At 43.7% G+C, this 26,847-nt stretch overlaps 2 protein-coding genes across 3 annotated transcripts in view; one reads left to right on the forward strand and one right to left on the reverse strand.

Annotated features, from left to right (window-relative positions):
• Positions 1–1,688: 1,688 nt before the first annotated feature.
• Positions 1,689–15,121, reverse strand: Ndufa8 (NADH:ubiquinone oxidoreductase subunit A8). Its single transcript, XM_090330568.1, has 4 exons — positions 14,954–15,121; positions 7,616–7,779; positions 6,852–7,017; positions 1,689–2,012 (listed from the first exon to the last, which is right to left on the reverse strand). The coding sequence occupies exons 1-4, from the start codon at positions 15,002–15,004 to the stop codon at positions 1,875–1,877; spliced, it is 519 nt and encodes a 172-aa protein (XP_090186694.1). The 5' UTR covers positions 15,005–15,121; the 3' UTR covers positions 1,689–1,874.
• Positions 15,122–15,209: 88 nt separating this feature from the next.
• Positions 15,210–26,847, forward strand: part of Morn5 (MORN repeat containing 5) — a 33,909-nt gene continuing 22,271 nt past the window's right edge. Inside the window, exons 1-4 of one of the 2 annotated variants that reach the window (XM_090330572.1) lie at positions 15,210–15,350; positions 20,972–21,119; positions 23,867–23,978; positions 25,869–26,000. In XM_090330572.1, the coding sequence (XP_090186698.1) occupies positions 15,304–15,350; positions 20,972–21,119; positions 23,867–23,978; positions 25,869–26,000 (439 nt within the window). In that variant the 5' untranslated portion in view covers positions 15,210–15,303. The remainder of the gene's footprint in view (positions 15,351–20,971; positions 21,120–23,866; positions 23,979–25,868; positions 26,001–26,847) is intronic. The other variant, XM_090330571.1, reaches the window with a different exon arrangement.

The following is a 26,847-nucleotide window of genomic DNA, read 5'->3' on the forward strand; positions in this document are numbered from 1 at the left end:
GTCCTGGGCTTGAACTCAGAGCCTGAGCACTGTCCTTGGACTTTCTCAAGGCTAGAACTCTACCACTTGAGCCTCAGCACCACTCCCAGCTTTTTTCTATGTATGTGGTACCGAAAAATCGAACCCGGGTCTTCGTGCATGCTAGACAATCACTAGGCCAAACTCCTGGCCCCAGGAGTCCCTGGCTCAGGTGAGTCAAATGAGCTGACAAGGATGAGGCCCACCATTACTGGTTTTGAAGGACAACATGGCCGTTGAGTTAGACAATTCACTAGTATCTTCTATCTACACTTCTCAGGAAGCGGGAGTCCCTTAACCGCTTCCTATGCCTCAGTTCCTTCATCTGTGAAATGGGTTTGACACAAAAAGGGTCTAACTTTCAAAGGGCTCTGAGCATGGAAGGAGTTGACACAAACTCTTAGCTCAAGACAAAGTGTTCAGTGAGTGGTACTGTTTATATAAGACCCAACTTCTTTTACACAAACAACCTGCAAAGTGCTATGTGGCTTGACGCATTGTATACATGCCCATCTGTAGCCATGCTCATACCTTTCTCACCAGAAGAAACTCTGGATTAATGACTTGCCACCCAGCAGTTAATTGGACTTGACTTCAGCTATTGAAAACTGCAGTAGCCTAATAAAGTTGGGAGAATCTAAGGCAAAGCACCTGGCAAGAACTTTGGCAGGCAAAGTGGCGTTTCACCCACAATTTTTTCAGCTGTGGGGTCTGCAGGAGGCAGGGAAGGGGTATGGCAGATCACACACAGCTTTTCTTTAAACAACCGTCCTCAAACACTTTGGACAATGGACTCTGGATCTCATCTACCTGATATTTTTCAGCAATCCCCTTACCTAGAGAATTTAGGACAGTCATAAGACATTTAGCCATCTCCTTTACTTTTTATAGCCTAGCAAATGAGAAACCAAAGCCCAGGGTCATTCCCATTCACGAAGGGCACTGTGCAATGCTAAGTCACAGCCAGAAGGTGTAGAGTAACCTGGTCTGATGGAGAGGAAATAGCCCAGTAGTGAAATGAGAATTGAACGAAGGGGGCTGGGGGCCCAGTGCTTTGAACTAAACAGCTTTATAAACACTTGTGGCTCTAACCTGCGCAGGAGGTAGATAAGCATGTACCCTTTAGTTTGTCCTCCAACTCAACCTCTCACAAGAGGTTAAGGAACACACCCAAGGTTGGAATTGACACTCGGACCTCCCCACTTCCTGCCTTTGGAGCTGGGAGCTCAGCCTCCACCTCCCTTGTCTATCAGGAAAAACATCTGGGTCATAATGCTTGAGGATGGGAGACCGAGGGGAAATGGTGGAAGTTAGGTTCTTTAAGAACTGGAGCAAGACTCCATCAGATGCAGCCAGGAGCCCCTCCCATCCCCTGGTCACAAGGCTCTTTAGACCTATCCTGCATGATTCCCTGGAATGACCTTTAGGGAAATACTTTGCTTAAAATGTTGACCGTGAAGAAAGAGTTGAGACTTCAGAACATATGGACACAGTCATATCCAGAGGAGTTGCTGGAGAAAACAAGCCATTCCTCCATGACTCCCCTGCCACACGGGTGAGTCCTACTTAAAGCAAAGCACGAGCAACAGGCAGGACCACAAGAAATAAAAGCAAAGGGAAGTCATCTTTAAAGGTCACAAGGTTACGTAAAACATAATAAAATACAACTGTTTCCTTTAAAAATTTTAATGGACAGGAAATTGTATAGAATAACTGCCAAGTCACATAAATTAACTTTTTTGTTAATGTTTGTGATCCAGGAAAGAACACACTATCGGGCGACACAAACCCCATGGGCGTTTGCATCAGTCGCTGTCTGGGTGCATGACTGAGTGTGGGCCTGGATGCAGCCTTCCTTACATGGTCCAGAAATAAAAGCGGCTGCCGTGCTTGGCAGGCTTCAGATCCCCTTCTATCTCGGGGTTGGGCTCCGGTCTTGGTCTTGAGTGATAGGGATTCTCCGGTAAAGGTCGATCTGTTTTCACTTTGGTGACCTGGCAAGGGTGAAGAAGGAAGACGCAAAGGTCAGAGTGAGACTGAGTGAGGCCCCAGGGCATTTCTGCTCCTGCTGCCCAACTACTCTGACTCCAAAGCTCCAACTTATGCTTAGCTTCACTTATCCTTAACTCAACACTTATAAAAGTCTACTTGACATTTGGTGCAGTGGACGGCAGTACTACAGAGGGAAACAAGATCTACGCTGTTCTCTAGGGGCACTGTCTAGTGCGGGATAGACTAGAAAATCAGCCAAGGTGTCTTCACTGCCAGAGTACCTAATGATTATAACTGAGACATGGCGAGGACTCTGCAGCATACTTCATCCATGCGGAAGGTGGGAGGCCTGGACTGTTTTCTGAAGAGCTAACAAGTGGTTTAATCTTGAAGGAAGAGCAGGAAGGAGCCAGGAAGATTAGAGAGGAAGACACTGCCAGTGAACGTGGACAATGACATGTCTCTACTGTGGCCAAACAAAGTAAAAGGCTGCAGGAGGAGTGGGGGAGGTGCAGCATTTAACCTGGCTCTTACTGCTGTTCAACATAGCGTTTCCACCATCCTCACTCTCCTATGAGGTCAGGCTGCAAAGGGCCACCAAGGTTACTTCACGAATAGTAGAACTGGGGACAGAAAACCCACGGAAAGCCTGCATGCCTCAATACCATGCAACACTGGGCACCCAGGACTGAAATCAAAGGACAGGAAATAATAGACAAAGGTACCAAGATGATAACCAGACAGTAATTGGGACACCAAGGCAGGGAAGTAACCAATTCTATTTGTAGTCTGGAAAGTGGGAAACTAGCCTGGAAAGAGACAAGACCAGAACCAGAAAGCTGAGCCAGCAGGCCAAGAGAGATGATGAAATACTGAAGTCCCTGTTGTCCAAAAATCTCAAATTTTCATTTCAAAGGTAAGGAAACCAACCTAGACAAGAGGGCCACAGTGATCAACCATCTTCTGATCGTTACTCTAGTGGTATGAACGCTTAAGTCACTTCACATCACCCGACCACATATAAATGCAGAAACCATTTTTGAGATCAAAATGTTCAGGTATTCAATTATAATTACTATAACCACCATGAGTTACATTTATTGACTATTGATCACAGGTGAGGGCCCAGGAGATGGGTTCAACTAAGAGAAAGATACTCAATAAGAACAGAACTAGAGCTGAAACCAGTTTTCAAGTCCAGAATAGTCTGCTATTTGCTTTGTCCCTTCCTACTTAAAATTCCAAACACCTCTAGCTGGTATTTGAAACTCTCTTTAGGCACTGAAGAGCTGGGGGATTAGTTCAAATGGCAGAGCACTTAGCATGCAAGAGGTGGAAGGATCCATGCCCACAACCCTCCACTGACTGATGAGACAGATCAAGGTGCATTACATACATAAATTACTTTGTTAAATGGCAAAAAATTAAATACATAACCTAAAAATTAAGGAAAGTGAGGGAAGGAGTGGGGTACAGGAGGCTGGGTGAGAATGTTGAAAGGGCTGACACTGGTCAGAAGGCACTGTGTTTACAGAATGGCAACTCCTCTGGACAACTACATGAAGAAAATAAAAATAAAATAAAACATAAAATAATTGCTTGCCTCTGAAAAGGTGCTAGTGGCTCATGACTCAGATCTCTGGCTCCTGAGAAATGTGGTTCAAAGCCAGTCTGGGCAGGAAAGTCCATGAGACTCTTATTTCCAATAAACAAACCAAAACAGCTGAAAGTGGAGCCATGGCTCAGGTAGCAGCAAAAGAAGTTCAGGGTCAGCACCCAGACCCTAAATTCAAGCCCCAGGAGCAGAACAAAAAAAAAAAAAAAAAAAAAGATGTAAGTCTAAAAAAAATGTTTCTCAAACATGAAATAATTAAGGAGAACAAATTATTAATAATAAAGCAACTTCCTCTTCTGGACCACCTCTAAAATGATAAGGAGCGTGTGGTCAATCACTAAACCACTTGGAGCAGGTTGCTTAGTATTCAACACCCCATCTGCAAAATGGGGGTCTGAATAGCTTAAAGGATTAATGGGGCAAAGCTGGAAAATACACATTAAAGATCAGATGTACATTATGTACTTCCTTATGTATATTAGAATGGATATCATGGATTCCATAAGACTTTTTGCTGCTGTTGTTGGTCGTGGGGCTTGAATTCTGGGCCTGGGCACTGCCCCTGAGCTCTTCTACCACACTGAGCCACTTACAGCTTTCTGGAAATTAATTGGAGATAAGTCTTATAGACTTTGGTGTCCCAACTGGCTTTGAACCAGTCCTTAGATCTCAGCCTCCTGCGTAGCAAGGATTACAGGCATGAGCCCAGCTAAGATTTTTTTTTAATAGTATAAAAATGATGAGATTACAGGCAAGAGAGTACTTCTGCCTGGGAGGGTCAGAAAGTTTAGGAAAAGACATGACCTAGAACTGGTACCAGAAGAAAAACCAGAAATTTACCAAGGAATGTAGGAGGGAAGAAAAAAAAATACAAAAGTGAATGAAATAAGGCTTCACTCAGCTGACCTTTCTAGAAGGGGACTGGATACTATTTTGAATTAGAAGGCTAAAAAAACTAAGGAAGAACATGGGACCTTGAGTTCAAGCCCCATTGCCAGCACCAAGAAAAAAAAAAAAAGAGAGAGAGAAAGAGGGGGGGGGAAGAAGTACAATTTTGGAAGTTATAATTATGATAACTTTCTTATTTTTCAAGGTTTAAAACATGTTAATACAAAGGTTCTAGAGTAATACATTTTGTCAACCAAATAACTTGTAATTCTCTTGTCATAACTGGGAAAGATAATTCCCCTATTTAATATAAGCTGGTCCAGCATAGCAATAGAAGTTATCTGAAGTAAAAATAATTTGTCAGATCTAGCAATAAATGTATAAATAAATGAAGACTAAGGTAGTCTGTTACTTAGGACCCTAAGCTTCTGAGCAAACTATTCACAGATGCTATATATAAAGAAAAGGGAACTAGAACTAAGGTTTGACTTGGTGTCCCAGTACTACATCTGGGACACACAGGCTTCTGGCATAATTCTCAAAGAAAATAAATCGCGTCATCATCGGCTCAAGATGCCATAGCAATTACAGAGTGGAGCCAATTCAAATCCTGTGTTCACTCAAGCCTTATTTTCAGCCTCCATGTCCTGCTACTTGTGCTGCCTCAGGGCTAAAGGCCACTTAAGATGAAGCAGCAGGGACAGGATGGATCATTCAGGATGGAACCTAAATGCTGTGACACAGAGAGGGCGATTTATCTTACTGAAATGGGAGTCCCTCCTGGGGTTTTAAAAAGAGACATATGAGGGCCGGGAGTTTGGCCTAGTGGTTAAAGTGCTTGCCTAGCATGCATGAAGACCCGGGTTCGATTCCTCGGTACCACATACAAAGAAAAAAGCAGGAAGTGGTGCTGAGGCTCAACTGGTAGAGTGCTAGCCTTGAGAAAGTCCAAGGACAGTGCTCAGGCCCTGAGCCCAAGCCCAGGACTGGCAAAAAAAAAAGAGAGAGACATATGATTTATTTTCCACAGAGATCACCCTACAGTGAAGATGTCATTTGGGGGGGGGGGTGTTTGTTTGGGTTTTTTAAAAAATGTAAACAGAATGTAAAATATAAGTTCATTTGAAATTGAAAAGAAAGTTGTGAAAATAAGAACTAGCGTCTCCATGTGATGAGAGGTCTAAAGAGGAATCCAATCCCAAAGATGTAGATTTTGTTTTTTTTGTTTGTTTTTGGTGGGTCATGGGGCTTGAACTTGGCCTGGGCATTGTCCCTGAGCTCTTCAGCACAAGGCTACGCTCTACCTTTGAGCCAAGCCCCACTTCCTGCTTTCTAGAGGTTAATTGAAGATAAGAGTCTCAGGTCCTTTTGTGCCCAGCTGGGCTTTGAACCTCGATCCTCAAATCTCAGCCTCCTAAGTAGCTAGGATTAGAGGCGTGAGCCACCCACTGGCTCCAAAGATGTAGTTTTATCCCTAGATTCTATTTCCAAGAATGAATGTAATGTCTAGGGCTCAAATGGATCCACCGTCCACCCCCAGACATGCAGGCAGCTCCAGTTAAAGAAAGTAACCTCCACAAGACGGTAATATTAGTGCAGCCAGTGAGAGGGTTAAAGGATTCCAGCCAGTCATGGTGGCTCACATCTGTAATCCCAACTACTAAGGAAGCTGAGATCTGAGGATCTCGGTTCAAAGCCAGCCTGGGCAGTGAGGACGATGAGACTCTTATCTCCAATTAACCACCACAAAACCAGGACTTGGCTCAAGGGGTAAGGTGGTAGCCTTGAGCTGAAGAGTTCAAGGACAGAGCCCAGGCCCAGAGTCCAAGTCCCATGATGGACAAAAAAAAAAGAGGATTCTAGAAAATACTAACACACTAATGATCAATGAAATATAAAAGTTTCAATAGATAGTAGAGTCATGACTCAGATAAATGATGTAGGATAAAGAGGAGAAAAACATCCATTGTAACTACCACTGATACCCTTCTGTATCTTAGATATGTTCCCAAACACCTATACAAGCATGGTCTGGTTTTCCCATGGAATCCTTGAGATGACCCAACAGTGCTTCACTAACATTTTGCTTAGCCTCCTCCACTCTCTCAAGATGGTTTCATAATTAACCCAAAACAAATATGCATGTGCTCGTGTGTCTATTTTAAGGAATATTTGCATTAAAAATACTCTCCCTGCATTGTGGATAACCACTCAATAATCAAGCTGTATGGCAAATCTGACTTCTCACATTTTGCCTGTCCTCAGAGGCCCCTTCTGCACCTCCAGTCTTTGCCCTGCCACTGGTTCAATCAGGTCCCCACAGACAGAAGTCTCTTACCTTGGACAGCTCTCCCAGGTCAGGCCGCACCCAGCCCAGTTTCTCCAGCACACACTCATCAAACTTTGCCTGCTGTTTGCGACAATAACGCAATGACTGCAGCCTGGAATAATCGACGCATGTCCAATATTCTGTAAAAGGCTCTGCACAATGACGCTTTATCTGCCTGGAAGGAAGGGCTACAGGTTAGGGGGAGCTGGCAAATACAGTCTTGCTTTTTGAAAAGTATAGGAGCAATTACTGCTACCTTACAAGGCAACTTCAAGACACTTCAGTCAACAAAACCTCCTTCATGCCACAAAGAGAAAGAATTGTGTACTTTATTTCATAGAACTCACCTGGCACCGATTTCTTTTCTTCAAATCCAATCCTCAAAAGAACCAGCTGAGCAAACAGAAGAGCAGCAGCACAGGCAGAGCTGGGTGTGTGGTAAGGAGCCCGAGGTGTGCTTGTCACACAGCGGCTGGCCTATGGGCCTGCCTCAACACCTGTCTCCCCGTTACAACTTTGGGTTCCTAAATCAGTAGCCCTCTGGTGAATGGCTGCCATCAGGACTGTGCTGAGATACCTTGGTATCTTTTCAAGATTTTCACAGCACTGCACTAGAGCACGTCGATACTGCTTTACAGAATGGCAACTGGTCTACTGACTTCAAAACCTTCCCACTGCCTAGTAAAATTATCCTTCTACCTGCATCAATTAGATGAATGTTCACTTACAAATTTATGGATACCACACAGGCTTCAATACTAAAAGATGCTTACCTAAAGAAGTCCAGAGCGCATTTGTTGACCAGCTTGCCTTCCTCGAGACACCGCCTGGGATCTTTCTCTTCCCAACGGCAAAGCATGAATTCTTTGTTGGGTTTATCACACTGGGCCCCATAGTGATGAGCCGCAGCTTTCAGCACACCAGAGCTGACTTTCACCTGGGAAAGACATGGGAGAAAGACTGAGCCAGAGTGCCACCTCCTCATTGTTACCTTGTGCCAGTCAAAGCTGAACACCACCAAGACTGCCCAGTTCTGCTTTCACTGAGAAACTCGGATGGGCTGTCATAATCATTCTCTACAATTGCTTTCAACACCACGAGCACTTCCACATGTATTGTTCTCTTTCCTTAGCATTCAAAGCTGACATCACTATTCTTATTTTAAAGAAGAGATGGCAGTCCGAATCCTAGTCAAATCTAGCTTAAGAGTTTGGAGACTTCTGGGATCCAGGGGGAGGAAACAACTCTTGAGAACTTTGCTAAACTTCCAAAATGAGCAGAAGATGCATGAAAGTTCCAGAGAACAAAGAAACACATAAGAAAAGAGTCCCTTTCCTAGCAAATTAATTAAGCACTAGAATCTGTTTTTTTTTTTTTAAATGTAACTCAGAGCAGATGACTACCAGAGGGAAATCTCCCTCACTTTCCCTCTAGGACTTTTTCTTAATTAGAAACACAGCAGAGCCACCCCTAACCAATCTACCCAATAGCAGTGCAGCAAAGGTCCATAGGCCTCTATTCTGTATTTTTATGTCACCACCACAATGTTCCAGTCAATCATTGTAACTTAATCTAGAATTTCTCCTCATTCTTCCTTTTCATAACCATCTTGGCTATTCTCTCAGATAAATATTCACACCTCGTAATTTGTGTTCAAATTTATTAAATGGCGAGGGATGCACTTCTATAATACATATTGAGCATCTGCTGGGACAAATGCTGGGACAAGTTTTTTTTTTAGTTTTGAAATATTTGCATATACATAATCAGCTATTTTGGGACCCAAATCAAAACATTAAATTCACCTTACACATAGCCTGAAGATAACTTTTTATACAGTATTTTTGGCAAGGGCATGGGGTGTGAAGAGCCAGTCCTGGGGCTTGAACTCAGGGCCTGAGCCCTATCCCAGGACCCCTTTTTTGCTCAAGGGTAGCACTCTAGCACTTGAGCCACACTTCTGTCTTTTTATGTCATTGGAGATAAGAGTCTGGTGGACTTCCCTGCCTGGGCTGGTTTCAAACCCGGATCCACAGATGTCAGCCTCATGAGTAGCTAGAATTACAGGTATGAATCACTGGTGCCAGCTAAATACAGTATTTTTTTTTTTTTTGCCAGTCCTGGGCCTTGAACTCAGGGCCTGAGTACCACTTCCAACTTTTTTTTTTTTTTATGTATGTGGTACCGAGGAATCGAACCCGGGTCTTTGTGCATGCTAGGCAAGCACTCACTTTACCACTAGGCCAAACTATTGGCCCCTAAATACAGTATTTTTTTTTTTTTTTTTGCTAGTCCTGGGCTTTAGCTCAGGGCCTGAGCCCTGTCCTTGGACTTTCTCAAGGCTAGAGCTCTACCACTTGAGCCTCAGCACCACTTCTAGCTTTTTTCTATGCATGTGGTACCAAGGAATCGAACCTGGGTCTTCGTGCATGCTAGGCAAGCACTCTACCACGAGGCCAAACTCCCAGCCTAAATACAGTATTTTTAATGCACCATGTTTTGGCTACAACCTGTCACATAAGGTCAGATTTTTCTAACGAGTCACAATTTTCTAATTATGGAATCACATTGGCATGCAAAAGAGTTTTGGATCTGTGAATATTTCTGATTTTGTATTTTTGGATGGTGGGTGCTCAACTCCATACAGGGTTTCTGCCCTCAGGGAACATTTCCTTAACCATCTTAATTAAGCTAGCAGCAGGGGTCCCACATGTAATGTGACTCTCTATAATGGAACCTCCAAGAGGATAGGAATTTTCTTCATAATAGAGACTCAACACTTCAAAGGCACCAATTCTCCAAAATGAAGGCACTCAAAATAGTATCTAGCACAAGTAGCTGTTAAGCACCTGCTCTCTTTGCCAGACAATGAAGACACAATTTTTACAAAGGAGATAAGAATATTTAGACTATGCCTTTTTATCTAAAATATAGTATTTCTCTATCACTATTGAAGACATTCTTGTTCCTTAGCTAAAAATAAGTTTCCTTCATATAGAGATATTTGTACATATTTTGTTTATTCCTCAATACTTTAACATTATTGATACTATCTAAATAGGATCTTTTTTCTACTGGGTTTTGAAACTGTATTGTTTGTTTGAATACTTTATAGTCTCTCTAGCCAGCTAACTGAACTCTTATTAGCTCTGTTACAAAACCAAGGGCATTATCAGATAATAACTACAATTTGTAACTATCAACTTGTTTTTTTTCTTTCTCATTCTTTTCCTGACTTATTGCGTTGGCTAAACCGTCCCGAAGAATACGATGAGCAACAATGATGACAGGAAGTTTTAGGTTGCTTTTTGGTACAGGACCTTACTATGGCCTGGAATTCACTAGACAGCTCAGTCGCCTCTAACTCATGATCTTCCTTCCTCAGATTCCCAAGCAAACAGGCAACTTTTCCCTTGTTTGAACTAAGAAGCAGTTTGGTGTGATACTTCCTGATGGTTTCTGGTATTGAGTTGTTTAGCTATTCTTTTTTATTATTATTATTGTATTTTACTGTTGGGCTAATGTACAGAGGGGTTACAGTTTCATTCGTCAGGTAGTGGGCACATTACTTCTCAAACCTTGATGCCCCTTCTCATGTTTTTGTCCCCCTTTCTCTCCCCCCTCCCCCTTGTTTAGCTATTCTTGATGAAGGAGTTGTTTTCTAATTCTAATTGATTTAGATGAGACAAAGATTTTTAGATTGTTTTCATTAACATAGAAAAGTAACCGAGCATTAACAAAAATTTCTAAAAACTGACCCATGTTCACACTAGAATAAAATCTATTGTCTTAATGTACTATATTTTAATACACTACTGAGTTTGATTTGCAAGCTTAAGAATTTTAACGTGAGAAAATTCTATAGTTTTATTTTTATGTACTTTATAGAGTCAGAGTAAGTCACTATCAAGGTAAATGCAAGAATGTCTACATTCTATAGAAAGAGGAAACTGAAGTTATGAATATACCTACTAAAATTACAACTATCAAAGCAAAAGTAATGGTGAAAGTGAAATTTGTCATAATTTAATAAATTCATATTAGATATCTGTAAACTTTTGTATTAAAGTTTAGTAGCACGTTTTTGCTTATTACTTATTAACAGCTGGGCACATCAAAACAAACACTCAAAACATTTTTTGTCTTTTGGATTTATGAGACAGGGTCTTGCCATGTGTCCTAGGCTGCTCTGGAATTTACAGCTTCCCTAACGATGAGATTGAAGGTATGCACCATACGATGCCCTGCTTCACAGTTGTTTTTTAAAAAGCTTACTACATTAAAAAAAAAAAAGTTAGCACTGCTTACTTCGCTGCCAAATGCATTAAAATATCTTACAGTGATTGAGTTATTTACTCATCTACCCATATCAATCTTACTCAAAAAGAAGCCTACAGTATTATCTGCTTTGCTTTCTTACGCCAACATAGAGGTCCTATTTATTTTGAAAGATGCAGTAGATCCATGTTGTTAAACAGGTAAAACATAATCCTTCATAGGGAAATAAAGGATGGGTGACAGCCATCCATCAGATCTATCTCTTAAGTGATGAATGTTTGGGATGAAAAGCTGATCATCTGCAGAATTAGAATTCAGTCAGTGACTTCCAGTACAGCCTTTTCCCATGACATCAACATCATTGTTAGAGCAAAGAGCTTGGGATGTCACCACGTCCCCGTACCTGCTTCAACACTAAGACTGATAAACTCCAAGAGCGATGGCATTCTTTCACAGCTGCTAACCATGAATACACTCTTAAATTCATCCAGCTCCCTTTGTCTCAAGAACACCTAATTCAGTATTCTTCCTCATTTAGCCACACACAGCCACCCTGAACAGAAGGATTATAGCCTGCAGGTGTGGAAAGTAAGGTAGAGAAAGCCACAATATACAGTCTTCCAATTTTGCAGTCTGTTCTTGCTTCCTTAAACAGTATCTGCAGTTCTTCTCATAACTAATACTATTTGCTGTATTATCTTTAATTTATTTAAATGGAGCATGATATCATTTATTTATAGAACTGTTATGAGGATCAAATAAATTCCTGCATATAAAAAAAAAACTAACAATAGACTGACTATTGGTGGTTCATGCCTGTAACTCGAACTACTCAAGAGGATGAGGGCTGAGGATTTCAATTCAAAACCAATTAGCTGCCAAAAAAAGGCAATAAGGCAAAAGTGGTTTTGTGGCTCAAGTGAGAGTGTTAGCCTTGAGCAAAAAAGCTCAAGGACAGGGCTGGGAGTTTGGCCTAGTGGCAGAGTGCTTGCCTAGCATGCACGAAGACCAGGGTTCAATTCCTCGGTACCACATACATAGAAAAAAGCCGGGAATGATGCTGAGGCTCAAGTGGTAGAGCTCTAGACTTGAGAAACTCCAAGGACAGTGCTCAGGCCTTGAGTGTAAGCCCAGGACTGGCAAAAAAAAAAAAAAAAAGCTCAAGGACAGCGTCCAGGCCCTGAGTTCAAGCCTCAGAATACACAGACACATTAAAAATAATGCACAAAAAGTGCATCATCAAGCTGGACTAGTGGCTCACACCTGTCACGCTAGCTGAGATCCAAAGATCACAGTTTGAAGCCAGCCTGGGCAGGAAAGTCTGTGATGCTTGTATCTCAAATAAACTACTTAGAAAAAGCCAGAAGTGGTGCTGAGGTTCAAGTGGTAGAGCACTAGCCTTGAGCACAAAAAGGCTCAGGGACAACACTCAGACCCTGAGTTCAAACCCCAAGACTGGTTTAAAAAAAGAAAGTGCATCAGCAATATTAGCTATTTAAAGGTATATTTTACTGGTGTTGGTGGCTCACACCTGCTATTTAGCTACTTGGGAGTATGACATCTGAGGACTGCAGTTCAAAGCCAGCCCAGGAAGAAAAGTCTGTGAGACTCTTGTCTAATTAAGCAGGGGAGAAAGAAAGTCAGAAGCAGAGCTGCAGCTCAAGTGGTAGAGTGCTAGTCTTGAGCAAAGTAAAACCTCAGAGACAATGTCTAGGCCCAGAGTTAAAGTCCCAGAAGCCCAGGACTGGCACCAAAAATTTAAAAAAAAAATTATACATAATATAAATTATGAGAGCCAGGAGCCAGTAGCCTAGTGGTAGAGTGCCCACCTACCATGCAGAAAGCCCTACATTCAATTCCTCGGTACCACATATACAGAAAAAAGCTGGAAGTGGCATTGTGGCTCAAGTGGCGGAGCACTAGCCTTGAGCAAAAAGTGTTCAAGGACAGTGCCCAGACCCTGAGTTCAAGACCCAGGACTGACAAAAAAAAGGTAACATACTATATATGTTACATAGAATACATATTATATATGTGCAAAATGCATGATAGTATTTTTTACTCAAATTGCAAAAATGTCAAAGGAATATTGAGCCCAAAGCATCTGAGTATTTTTTGCATGGGAATGTAACGCAATGCCTCATTTAATGAGGCCTACAAGGAGTTTAAGTTCCTCTTTCTTCTGCCTTCATCAGTCCTATAGTAGGTCGCAAATCTGACAAGATTCTTCAAGGTTCCCTGCTAACATTACTAATCCACTGCTGAGCCCAACTAACTTCACACACACATATTTGTTCTTTCCTCTCTGTAAGCACATTAAGGTCATTAATATCTTTCTCAGTTTTTTCTTTTTTTGCCAGTCCTGGGCTTGAGCTCAGGGACTGAGCGCTGTCCTTGGACTTTCTCAAGGCTAGAGCTCTATGGCAGCATCTCTCTTGGCATCTTAGCAAATGTCACTTAACTAAATAGTTCCTAATAATTTCTTCAACTGAAGAAAGTAACAGATGTTATTGTCATAGGCATTTAAGACTAAATAAAGCAATGCAAGTAAAACATTCAATGTAATGCCTGGTAACGTCGTATTCTTCTTGTTTACCTCCTGTCCACCCCTGCCTCAAGTCTTCCATTTTAACATCTTCCACTTGTCCTCCACCACCTCACTTACAAAATAAAGTCTAAACTGCTTGGTCTGGTCTTGTGAAAGTTACTTCCTGTCTCAGCCCAGTGCCACCACCAACATTAGGGTCACAACAAATAGCACTTGGCTTGTTAAACACACAAGAGTCTACCAAGCCTCCTCCTAGCTAAAGTGCTTTTGCCCTTATTACAGTACCTTAAAGCAGACAGGGGGGCCAGGAGTTTGGCATAGTGGTAGAGTGCTTGCCTACCATGCACAAAGACCTGGGGTCCATTCCTCAATACAACATACACAGAAAAAAAAGCCAGAAATGGTGCTATGGCTCAAATAGTAGAGCTCTAGCCTTGAGGAAAGCCAAAGGACAGTGCTCAGGCCCTGAGTTCAAGCCTGAGGACTAGCCAAAAAAAAAAAAAAAAAAAGCAGACAGGGATTCGTGTACCAACTCTACCACCCATTACCTATGTGACTTTGGGCAAATCCCCTGAACTCTCAGGGCCTAGTTCTCCTCTACAACATGGAAAGCTCCATGATACCCTACCTTACATGGTTGTTAGAAGGATTTGATGGACTGAGGGGTTCACAATAACGTTCAGCATCCTGTCTGGCCTGTCTGGTCTGCCTTCAGAAACGGCTGGATCAGGCTACTAGCTATAGAGCCCACCGTCTGTCTTTACTTCGTCTTCCAGAGCACTATCTACCCTGTTCTTGGGCTACCTTCACCTCCCTGTTACATTACCAAGTCTATGGGAGCAGAGATTTCATCTCACTTTCCGCCTATGTGTAACAAAACCACTCAAGCATCTCTCAGGTAAATGATTTTAAAGCGTCCAGTTGACAAACACGCGGGCTGTCAGTCAGTTTTCCACAGGCTCTGCACTCTCAAGCGCCGTCCAGCGACCACACGAGCACCTGGGGCGGGACACCCACCTCCCGGAGAGGCTTCAGCGACAGGAATGAAATGGCTGACACTTCATCATTATTTGCAGGAGGTGGCTTGGGAGGAGGGCGCTCAAGCCACAGTGGAATTGGGACTGGGGAGATTACCGGCCCAGCTCAGGGGACCTTCGGGGGTCCACTTGTGAAGGGGAGAGGGAAGAGCGGAGATCGGGGGGTCTGCAGAACTAAGCGCGCTGGGCCCAAGCCCGGGGAGCTGCGAGCCGGCGTCCCGCTTGCTGGTCCTGCGGACGAACCTCACCTCATCCACTTTCAGCTCTTCCAAAGTGGGCAGCTCCACTATCCCCGGCATGACCGCGGTGGCCTCAGCCCTGACCCGGCGCCCTCCGCCGCGTCGCCCCCAGAGTCTCCTTGAGTTCCCCTTAGCCCCGCCGGGATGGCCTACACACCGCAACTACGCATGCGCAGCCAGCGGCACGCAGGCGCGCAGCTTCCCCCAGCCGCAGTGACGACAGAGCGTGCGCGCCACGCGAAAGTTGGGCGTCTCGGTGAGGGGCGTGGCTTCGCCTGGGCTCCGCCCACCCCCTCCTGGTTGTCATAGAGAGGCGGTAACAGGCGAGATCGGGATCCCAGAGGCTGGAAGCTGGCGTCATGCAGTACACCGGGAGCCAGTATATCGGGGAATATGTAGATGGGAGGTAAGGTGTCTGGCATAACTGGGGCCTGGAAAAGACGGCCGTCTTTTTGGCCTCTGAGACTTTGTTCCAGGCACTTGCACAAAGTGGTTAGAGTAACTTGTTGAAGAACACTCGTCTGAATTAGAAGCAGAGCGCGATGCATTCATTCCGTGTGTGTGTGTGTGTGTGTGTGTGTGTGTGTGTGTGTCTGCGTCTGCCATCTACTTTTCTTTTTTAACTTATTATAAAGGTGATTATAAAGGGGTGACAGTTACATTTCTATTTGGGTAATGTTACCCCTTCCATCCCTCTCTCCCAGTTTTTCCTTCCCATCCACACAAGTTATGGAGTTCATTTTCCACATAGTGTCTACTGAGTACCACTGCTGCATTTTGTGCCTTCCCTACTCTCTCAAAGAGAGTTATATAAACAAGGCAAAAGAAAACAAAACCCAAACATCTTGGAGCCATCTGCCAGTTTTATGAGCTGGGCCCTGATGATTCAAACCTGTAATCCTAGCCTCAAGGGCTGCATTCTGTGGATACCAGTTTGAAGCCAGCCCGGGGAAGGCAAATCCAAGAGACTTATCTCCAATTAATCCAGCAAAATGCTGGAAGTGATGGTGTGGTTCTAGTGGTAGAACACCAGCCTTGGGTGAAAAAGCCAAGCAAGAATGTAAGTCCCTGAGTTCAAGCTCCAGTACCAGCACCAGAAAAGGTACTAACAGCATCAAGATTCTACTGTCATGAAATATATAGTATAGTTGAGGCCACGTTGACAATAAATAAGTGAAAAGATATCACATAACTTTAAAAGGCTATAACAAACATACAGATTGAGGATGAATAATTGGCTAATCCGGGTCTAATATACAGATGTTCTCCAGTATCTACTGAAGATTGGTGCGAGGACCCAGGAAGATTACCTTCCCTGATTACAGTTCCACACAGAAAATGGAAAATATATGGAGGGGGGAATTGATTCTTTACCGAATATACATATAGGTTTTATTTGATCATTATGAGCATGTGCAAATCCTAGAACCAGTCCCTCCATACAAAGGGAGGCCTGTATTTTCAGTCATGGTTGATATATGATTGACAGATATTAAACTGTGTGTTCAGAACTCCAGCTGTGCATAGTCTCCTTCATCACGACAGTCCATAATCTACCGATTATTGCAAGTATGAACAAATCATTTTGACTGACTCATAGTAAAGGCTATTCAACAAATGCTGATTGTCCTCCAAGTGTAAGACTTGACTCTGGTCATAATCTCTGCCTCCAGAGAAACCAACTCAAATATAATGGCAAGTGGGCATAATAGATAACTGCAATTAATTGTGGTTGATGCTATGAAGGAGATCAGAGGTCAGGAGCACAGCAATTGGGAGCCTGAGGGAGGAGGATCGTGAGGTTGAGACCAACCTGGGCTCAAAAGAAAGCCACAGAGACAAAAGGAGAGAGAGACGGAGACAGAGAGACAGGGGTGGTGGCTCTTCTTTACTAACAACACTGAATGAAGAAAGTGGAGTCTGTTTTATTGTTGGAGAAGCTAAATCTGAGTCAGGAGAAATCGATTATCAAACAAGTACTAGTTGGGAATGTAATGCACTTTCATTTTGGAAATGTGGAATCCATGCTCTGTATCACAGGTCAGTGTAATTCCAAGGTGTTTACACTTAGAATGTGGGTGGCCAGTGACAGGGGAAAGATTTATGGAGAAGCCAGTAGCATTTATGGAATGTAATCTCTAATCCTTATAAGGAAAGTGTTTATTAGCTCCATTTGCGAGATAAGAAAAGGGAGAGTTGGTGTGTATTCACGACTATGAGACCTTCGGGCTAATCGTACAAATAAAGTACCGAAATTAAACAGAATGACCTGCCCACTATAACTAACACATAGCTAGGAGTAATAGAATCAGAATTTAAATCTAGTTCTGCATTCAAATTACATTATTTCTCTCCACATTGCCCTACTAGAGTGAGAGTGATTGAGTTTTGTCAGAGAGGAGAGCACACGGCTAAATTTCAATGGTCTACATATGAGAAAGACAGATGAGAGGTAGAACCAAAGAGAGAAGTCCTGTGCGCTTTTACTTAGTCTGTTTATTCCATTAATCATTCCCATAGCTTTTGTTCCCAAGAACTTGTTTTGTTTGGGAGTTTTTTGTACCTCTGTATTTTTTTTTCCTTTTAGAAAATAGCTGTCTGTATAGGAGGCAGTTGGTATTTAACTAGATTTATCGCTCCTGGCAAAAATATAAAATAATAAAACTTCTTTGGAGAAGTTCAGCAATTTCTTTAAAAGTTTAACTTCCACTTCTAGATATCAACACAATAAATGAAGATATATATTTATACAAAGACATGTATGTGAATGCTCAGAGCACCATTTGTTGTGTAACTGAGTACCGGAAACCATCCAAACTTGGTAGGTAAGTGAATAAGCAAATTTCAGTATATCCATTGGCTGGAATAGTGAAATTTTTTTAAGTGAATTATTAGTAGATACAGCAAGAATGTAAGTGAATTCCCCTCCTCCCCTCCAGTTTTAGGATTTGAACTTGGAGCCTGCTCTCTGTCCTTGAGCTTTTGGGCTCTAGACTCACACTCTATCACAACTCCACTACTGCCTTTTTGGTAGCTAATAGAAGATAAGGATCTCACAGACTTTCCTGCCTCGGATGGCTTTGAACTGTGATCCTCCGATCTCAGCTTTGCCTCAGTAGCTAGGATTACAGATGTGAGCTACTAGCACCCAGCTCGTAAGTGAATCTTAAAAGAATATTGTTGAATGAAAGAAGCCAGACAAGAAGTACATCCTGTATGACACAGTTTATACAAAAGTCTAGAAAATTCAAACTAATTTATGGTGACAGAAGGCAGATCAGTGGTTACCTGGAGTAGGGGGGGTGGGTGAAGAAAGACAGGAAGGATTACAGGATTACAGAGAGCATGAAGCAGCAGATATATTTGAAGTAGCAGATATATTAATTATCTTGATGTGCAGATGGTTTTTCAGGTATGTGTTAAAACTTACCCAACATTACATTACATTTTAAATACCTGTGGTTTTTCGGTTGTGGAGTTTGAACTCTGGGCCTGGGCACTGTCTCTAAGCTCTTCAGCTCAAGGCTAGTGCTCTACCACTTTGAGCCTCAGAGCCACTTCTAGTTTTCTGGTGGTTAATTGGAGATAAAAGTTTCACAGACTTTTCATTCCCAGGCTCTCTTTGAACCATAATCCTCAGATCTAAGCCTCCTGAGTAACTGGGATTACAGATGTAAGCCACCCACACCCAGGTAATGCCTGTATTTTTCGTGTGTGTGTGTGTGTGTGTGTGTGTGTGTGTGTGTGTGTGTGTGTGTGTGTGTGTGTGTGTGAGGCTGACATCTCAGGATGGCAGTTCGAAGCCAGCCTAGCAGGAAAGTCCATGAGACTTCCTTTTGTCTTCGACCATGACTTAACCTTGGTATCAGAGGCTTGCTTTCTTCACTCATTGGCTGGTACTCTAGGACTTGAACCTCACCTCCAAACCTTCCTTTCTCCCATAGATACATTTATAGCCAATCAGTCACCGAAAGCTGAAAGTGGAGCTATGACTCAAGTGATAAAATGCTAACCTTGAGCCCCCGTAAAAGCTCAGAGACAGCACCCAGGCCCCGAGTTCAAGCCCTAGGACTAGCCCATTAAAAAAAAGTTAATATAAGATCTTTCTGACCTAAAGGTTACATTTCCTCTGGAAGTGTTATGCAATTAGGGCTTAGATAATTCTGTTGTGAAGCACCACAAGATAAGTGTCAAAGGAGCCCTACAAACAACAGATAAAGGGAGACTGATGACCTGTAGGTGGCAGACACTGTGTTTCAGGTGACTTCCCCTCCCTCTCGCAATCCCTATGATACACAGTAGTATCCTGTTTTACAGATTGAAAAAAAGGCTCAAGATAACTTCCCCAAAGTCTTCTAGCTAACATTTCGCTGAGCAAGGATTAAAACCCAGGCCTGTCTCACTCTGCCACCCCACCCCAGTATTTCCTGCTGGCCCTCTACTGAGGACAAGCCCAGATGGCTTCTTCCAGATTTTTAGGGAGGAAGAAGATATTTGAAATGTGCCTTGAAGGTTAGATAGGGTATCAGTGGGTATAAGCTGAAAAATGTTTTCAGGCAGAGAGAATAGACCTTGGGGGGGGGGGTGGAGAAGCAGACTCCTATCTTAGCTGTGTGTGAGGGGCTATGGGAGGGGGGGGTCAGCAAAACGATTTTTTTTTTTTTTGCCAGTCCTGGGCTTGAGCACAGGGCCTGAGCACTGTCCTTGGACTTTCTCAAGGCTAGAGCTCTACCACTTGAGCCTCAGCACCACTTCCGGCTTTTGTCTATGTATGTGGTACCAAGGAATCGAACCCGGGTCTTCATGCATGCTAGGCAAGCACTTTAACCACTAGGCCAAACTCCCGGCCCCAAGCAGCAAAACGATTTTGACACTGCACAATTCTGGGGATGGTGGAGCCATGGAAAGATGTTAGTAGGCCCCTAGCATTAGGAAATCTAAATTTTTCCATCTCAGTTTCCCTCCTCATGGTGCATCTGTGTATGATAGACTAAAGTTTGGCTCAACTAATTAATAAGAGAATGACTGGTATTCAAGGTATAATAACATGGCTGAAAGAAAAAGCGAGTAAGTGGTATTCAAGGTGTAGAAATCATGTCCTCATTGTGAATGGATGTCTTCATGAATGGATGGCTCTTCTGTCCTTTTTTATTGCTGTTGTGGGTTGTGGTTGGTGGTGGTTGTGGGGCTTCAACCCTGGGCCTGGGCACTATCCTTGAGCTCTTCAGCTCAAGAGTACTGCTCTACCACTTAAACCACAGCACCATTTCTGGTTTTCTGGTGGTTAATTAGAGGTAAGAGTCTCATGGACTTTTGTGCCTGTGCTAGCTTTGAACCTTGATCTTCCAATCTCAGCCTCCTGAATAACAAGAATTATAGATGTGAGCTACTCACACCCAGCTCTTTTTTTTTTTTTTTGGCAGTCCTGGGCTTGGGCTCAGGGTCTGAGCACTGTCCTTGGACTTTCTCAAGGCTAGAGCTCTACCACTTGAGCCTCAGCACCACTTCCGGCTTTTTTCTATGTATGTGGTATCGAGGAATCAAGCCCAGGTCTTCGTGCATGCTAGGCAAGCACTCTACCACAAGGCCAAACTCCCGACCTGTTTTTTTTTTCCTCTTTTTTGACTTGCTTGGAATCTAGAATGGAAATACTTTACCTTGAATGAGTTTAAAAAATGGAAGAGGAGAAGAAAGGAAGGAAGGAGAGAGGAAGAGAAGGAGAGAAAGGAAAGGAAACACACAAATGAAATTTTGACAGTACCAAAGTATAACCATGAAGTAACTGTGAAATATATGTAATCATTTAATCTCAATAAAGAAATAAACCAAAAAAATGAAACACTGCCTTCCTGCTCCCCCCACCCCTTGGATAGTATTTTTGAGCTTTTGAGGGAAACAATACAGCAATTTTGTTTTTAGTCGGAACACTGCTGGGACAATACAATCTGGGGATATGAGGTTGGAATTTGAGCTTGCTACCCTTCCACTGCCATTCCACACTCAAGAGATTTCCCTGTGTCATTTCAGGATGGAGGGCAAAGCTGAATACATTCTCCCCACAGAAACGAGGTATGTCGGGGAAATGAAGGACGGCATGTTCCATGGCCAAGGAACCCTGTACTTCCCCAATGGGAGCCAGTATGACGCCACTTGGGAAAAAGGATTGGCTATACAGGTGATCAGCTGGGGCTACAGAGGGGAGAACTTTGGACAGGATGCATCTCCACTGCCCTGGAGCCCTATACTCTCCCCACTGCTTCCACTCGCTCTTGTCCCCCCTTCTTGATTTCCTAGGACTCTAGGATCAGGAACAGCCCTGGAGAGGCCATGAGTTCAAATCCTGTTATATAACTTGCTATCTAATCTTTTTTTTTTTTTTTTGCCAGTCCTGGGCTTGAGCTCAGGGCCTGAGCACTGTCCTTGGATTTTCTCAAGGCTAGAGCTCTACCACTTGAGCCACAGCACCACTTCCGGCTTTTTTTCTATGTATGTGATATCGAGGAATCAAACCCGGGTCTTCGTGCGTTCTAGGCAAGCACTCTTCCACTAGGCCAAACTCCCCGCCCCTTGCTATCTGATCTTGACTGTAGTTCTCTGAGACTCATATCTCTCATCTATAAACTGGAGGCGATAATTGTCTTAGTTACCTATTAAGACCACAAATGTAACTGCTCAGCAACAGTAGCTTACATCTATAATCCTAGCCACTCAGAAGGCTGAAATCTTAGGATCCTGGTTCAAAGCCAGCCTGGACAGAGATTCTTATCTCCAGTTAACCAGTAAACAGTAGGGAAGAAAAGATGTGGTTTAAGTGGCACAGAGCCAGCTTGAAGCAAAAAAGCTTGAAGGACAACACCTAGGCTCTGAGTTCAAGCCTCAGTTCCAACACACACACACACACACGCACACACACACAACCACAAATGTACAGTCAATATTAAATCAGCACAAATTTACTGTCTTAACAGTACTGGAGGTTGTTCCACAAGCTCGGTTCCTCGTGGAGTCTCCCAGAAAGAATCTGTTTCCTTCACTTTTCCCAGGTGGTAGAAACTGCCTGTATTTCTTGGCCGATGACCATGCACCATTCCAATCTCTGCTTCCTACATCACACCACTTCCCCTCCCTGTTTTCCTCATCATCTTGTCTTTTCTCACACAGAACTTTCTACCTCTCTCTTAAAAGGACCTTTGTGATTGTGTTGCACCCAGATAACCTGGGATCTTTAACTTAATTGCCCCTACATAGTCCCTTTTGCCACACAAGGTAACATACTCACATGTTCCAGCAGAGGTAGGCATATTTGGCATAGGAAATTATTCACACATACCCCCACCAGCCTGAATTGGTTTGAGAGTAAGGCCAAACACATAAGCTCTTGGTAAAGTTCCAGGCACACAGTAGGCATTCAACAAACATTACTACCACCACCTCTACTGCTATCATAAATCATTCAATCATTCAATCCAAAGGTTTGTATCCTGGAATTTGTAGACCAGGAATAAAATTCAGGGGTTAGTGAGACCCCCTGATTTTACATATAAAAGTATGTAGGACTGTGTTTTCCTCTGGGAAAAAATATCTATAGCTTTCATCATTCTCACGAAGAATGTGTTGGGCTTGACTCATGACCTTAAAAAAAAAAAAGGTTTTATAGCTTGGAGATTCTAAGCCTCAGGAAGGGGATGTGACTTGTCCAAGGTCACACAGTGAACTAATAGTATTGTGGGAATTTCCACTCATATTTCCTGATGCCCAAGCCAATGCAGTCCCTACATCCTGAGACTCCCTTCAGCATTAAAGCAGCAAAAGTAAAGTGCACGTGTTTGGACAAAAGGGCCACGGTTAATGGCTCTGACCTTCCTAGCTCTGATAATAAAAGTATAAGAATAACATCAATGATGTTTGTCTGTGTATTCTTGGTCTCCTTAGAAACAGAACCACTCAGATCTAGGTAGACACATAGTTTTATTTAGAAGAATTAGTTTCTTCACAGTCTGTCCCCTGTTAGCTGGTTGCCTAGGTGTACTCTAGTCCAAACTTGAAGGCCAAGAACCAAGGAAAGTAATGGTGTCAGGCCAAAGTCCAGAGGCCTAAGAAGCAGGAGCACTGATGGTGACAGCAGGAGGAAAAGATGCCCCAGGTCTAGCACAGAGCACAGAGTGGTCCTCATTCTTCAGTTCTATCCAGACCTGTGGGATTAGATGATGCCCACCTGCGCAGGTGAGGGTTCTCATCTGTACTCAGTCCACAGAGTCAAAGGCCAATCTCTCCTTCAAACACCTTTACACAGGCACTTAGAAGTTCATTTTGTTTTGTTGCCAGTCCTGGGCTTGAGCTCAGGGCCTGAGCACTGTCTTTGGGCTTTTTCAAGGCTAGAGCTCTACCACTTGAGCCGCAGTACCACTTCTGGCTTTTTTCTATGTATGTGGTACTGAGGAATCAAACGTGGGTCTTCATGCATGCTAGGCAAGCACTTTTAGGTCAAACTCCCAGCCCAGTTTTTTTTTTTCGGGGGGGGGGGTTGTTTTTAGAGCAGCTATCTGGGTATCCCTTAGTCCAATCAAGTTGGTATGCAAATTCACCATCACAGTGTATTAAATACTTTATAAGTACCATCTCATTGAATTCTCAGTTGCCTATATTAAATATACAACATCTTCACTGTTACTGCACAAATGAGGAAACTGAGGACCGAGAGAGTAAGCAGGTTGTCTACCGTAGAGTCGTCCTGCTCTAGTAGCAGTCATAGAAATTATTTTTATATCCATTCCCCCTAGTCCTCACAGCCATTGTGATAGACCCCACAATTATCCCCACAATGGCAGGTGGCAGTGAGAAGCCACCTCTCCCCTTGACACTGACCTTATTAGCACAAAGGCTTCAGCTTCCACCAACACAGATGTGTACCTTGTCTTCTAGGGCGAGTATACCTTCGCTGATGGGCTGAAGTATGATGACAAACACTGGCATTACTGTGACAGCTATGACAGAAGGTTTTACACGGAGATCTGCTTTGGCTTGAAACCTTCAGGTATCTAGCTCTATCACCTCCCCACTTTGCCTCACACCCAGATTGAAAGGGAAACCACAGGCAGTTTCAAATCAGTGCCTTGGATGCACTGAAGGAAATCAAAGGAGAAGGTGGAAATGAGCAAATGCAACAAAAAGTCAGTCCCCACATCTTAGCTCCACTGTACTAACCAGGGGACCGTGGGCAAGGGAATTTACCTGTTTCTCCCCTTCAAAGGGAGGTGAGGAAGTGGACGTGTGGTGCAAATGATAGAGCACTAGCCCTGAGCAGAAAAAAAAAAAACAAAAAACAACACAAATCCTCGAGTTCAGGCCCCAGTACAGGCACACATATGCATGCGTGTAAGCACGCACAACCCCCCCCCCCCCGCAATAGCCAGGCACAGTGGCATCCACCTGGAATCCTAGCTACTAAGGAGGCTGAGATCTAAGGATCACAGTTCAAAGGCAGCCAAGGTAGGATAGTCCCTACGACTGTTATTTCCAAACAGCCACTGAAAAGCTAAAAGTAGAACGGTGGCTCAAGTAGTAGTAGAGCTCTAGCCTTGAACAAAAGAAGCTAGAGGATAGCTCCTAGGCCCCCCAAAACAAAAACCACCTGCTTCTCCTTATCATTATCAGTACATGATGGCTGTACTTATTTAAGTTACTAGAATCCTAAAAATATAAAGGTACTTAAGAGAGAAGAGGAGGTAGGAGGAAGAGGGAGGACGAAAGATGGAAGGGAGGGGGAGGGGGAGGGAGAGAGGGAGGGAGGGAGGGAGAGAGAGAGAGAGAGAGAGGAGAGAGAGAGAGAGAGAGAGAGAGAGAGAGAGAGAGAGAGAGAGAGAGAGAGAGAGAGAGAGAGATACATGGATACATGGGTGGAGCATGTATCTACTGACCCACTGCTTTCACTAAAGCAGAGCCTCTCCAAAGCAGTGTGGTGGCCTTCCCTGTGCTGTCTAGCCTGAGGCTTGAGTGAGAGAATGGTTAGAAAGCACTTGGCCTGGACTAAGAACGTGGTAACCATTAGCCAATGAACGCTGGGAAAGTTAGGTGCCAGGGTTAGAGAACTCACTGTGCTCAGGACACTGAGCAGCGAGCATGGCACCACCTGCTCTGTAGACATTAGTGCTCCATCTGAAGAACAGGAAACAACTGAGAAGAACTTTCAAGTTATGTATTCCAACCTCTCCCTTTGCTCGGGCAAAGGACATTCCATGTGCAATACAAGACCAAAAAGGCCCACTGCCTCTTCTTTCCCTTCTAGGAGGAGGGGTCCCAGAGCCTCTGTGTTGGGGCTGTCCCCCACTGATGTGCACACTTCTCACACAGGTCCCACAGCCAGCTTGGTTTCTAGCTGGGTAATATAGAACAAGTTATTTGATCTCTCTGAGCAGCAACTTTCTATAAAATGGAGCCACAAGGTTGTTCTAAGGAAGAGCATAATGCACTGGCCATTTTGGTGACTGTGTCACTGTCACCTAACTGTTCCTTTTCTTATGTTCCTCCTTATCTGGTCTCTATTCCACAGGCTCCCTGGGGGAGATAGCCAGGCACACCCACTGGTCATTACCGTAATTTGGATGACCTGGACCTCGCCTCCCCACCCCATCACCTGGCCAGCCTGGAGTCTCCCTGTGGGTCTCTCTGGCCCTTGAACCTCTGCCCTTTGTCAGCATGTCCCAAGAAATGAGGAAGAAGATAAGGTTGCAGTGCCCACAGCTGCACTTTCAGACAGCTCCTCTGTATCTTTCTTGCTGGGTTTGCTCCTTGCCCTGAGCAGGGAGTAAGTCATCCATCAGTGAAGCCAGATAGACACATTAGCAGCCAGCCAAAGGTTGATCTGCAATGAGCACTGAGTTTGGATGTGGCATTGGAGGTTAATAGTCCATTCTGCCCTTTCAAGGTATCTCCCAACTCACCAATATGGACCCACCTAGAAAAATCCCCAAAGGCCATTATGATTGTGGAGATGGCTTCTACAACCCGATCACAAGGATTATCAAGGACTACAGGGGACGCTTCCTGAGAAACGCAGGTAAGGTTTCACCTCCCTGGATCCATGTGAAACAGATTGTGCATGTGCTCATGTCTACATCTGATGAGAAAGAGGCTTGTGCGAGTAAGAGATGAATTCATTATCCATGCTTCACTATTTAGAGTTCAAGCCTGCACAATGCCATTGAGCAAAGTTGAGGACATTCATAATCTCATTGTGACAGAACACAAATATGCTTATACTAATTTTTTTACCAGTCCTGGGGCCTGAACTCAGGGCCTGAGCACTATCCTTGGGCTTTCCTCAAGGCTAGCGCTCTACCACTTGAACCACAGCACCACTTCTGGCTTTTCTATGTATATGGTACCAAAGAATTGAACCTGGGTCTTCATGCATGCTAGGCAAGCACTCTACCACCAGGCCAAACTCCTGGCTCTCATACTTAATTTTGCATGCACTCTCTGATTAGGATTTAACGGACCCCCCTACTGCATTCTAGAGTCTATGCTTGATGCTAGGGGTAGAAGAGAACAAAGCTAGACATAGCCTCCTTCCCCCAATGCTCACTGCCCTAACGTTCCCTTTCCTGGAGTCCCCATCATCCTACTAAGGTAACAACAGACATGCATCGTCTTCCCACACACGTGTGTCACATGTCACTCACTGGGTTTGCATATAGTCTTTTTAAAAATATATTTTTTGTTATTAAGATATTGTACAGAGGGGTTACCATTTCACAATTCAGGTAATGTGTGCATTTCTCTTTTGGACAGTGTCACCCATTCTTTTGCTTCCCGTTTCCCCTGTACATTGTTGTTGTTGTTGTTTTCACCAGTCTTGACCTTGAACTGAGGGCCTAGGCACTATTCTTGGGCCTTCGGAAGGC

Source organism: Megascapheus bottae, chromosome 3 (assembly GCF_031878675.1).
Source record: "Megascapheus bottae isolate mThoBot1 chromosome 3, mThoBot2.hap1, whole genome shotgun sequence".
NCBI classification, from domain to species: Eukaryota; Metazoa; Chordata; class Mammalia; order Rodentia; family Geomyidae; genus Megascapheus; species Megascapheus bottae.

Bases quoted from the DNA above. Each gene is read 5' to 3' on its own strand.
- Ndufa8 (XM_090330568.1), bottom strand. From the start codon at position 15,004: ATGCCGGGGATAGTGGAGCTGCCCACTTTGGAAGAGCTGAAAGTGGAT. The intron at 7,780-14,953 runs GTGAGGTTCGTC...TGTCTTTCCCAG, and splicing joins AAGAGCTGAAAGTGGATGAG to GTGAAAGTCAGCTCTGGTGT. The intron at 2,013-6,851 runs GTAAGAGACTTC...CACCCTTGCCAG, and splicing joins ACCTGGGAGAGCTGTCCAAG to GTCACCAAAGTGAAAACAGA.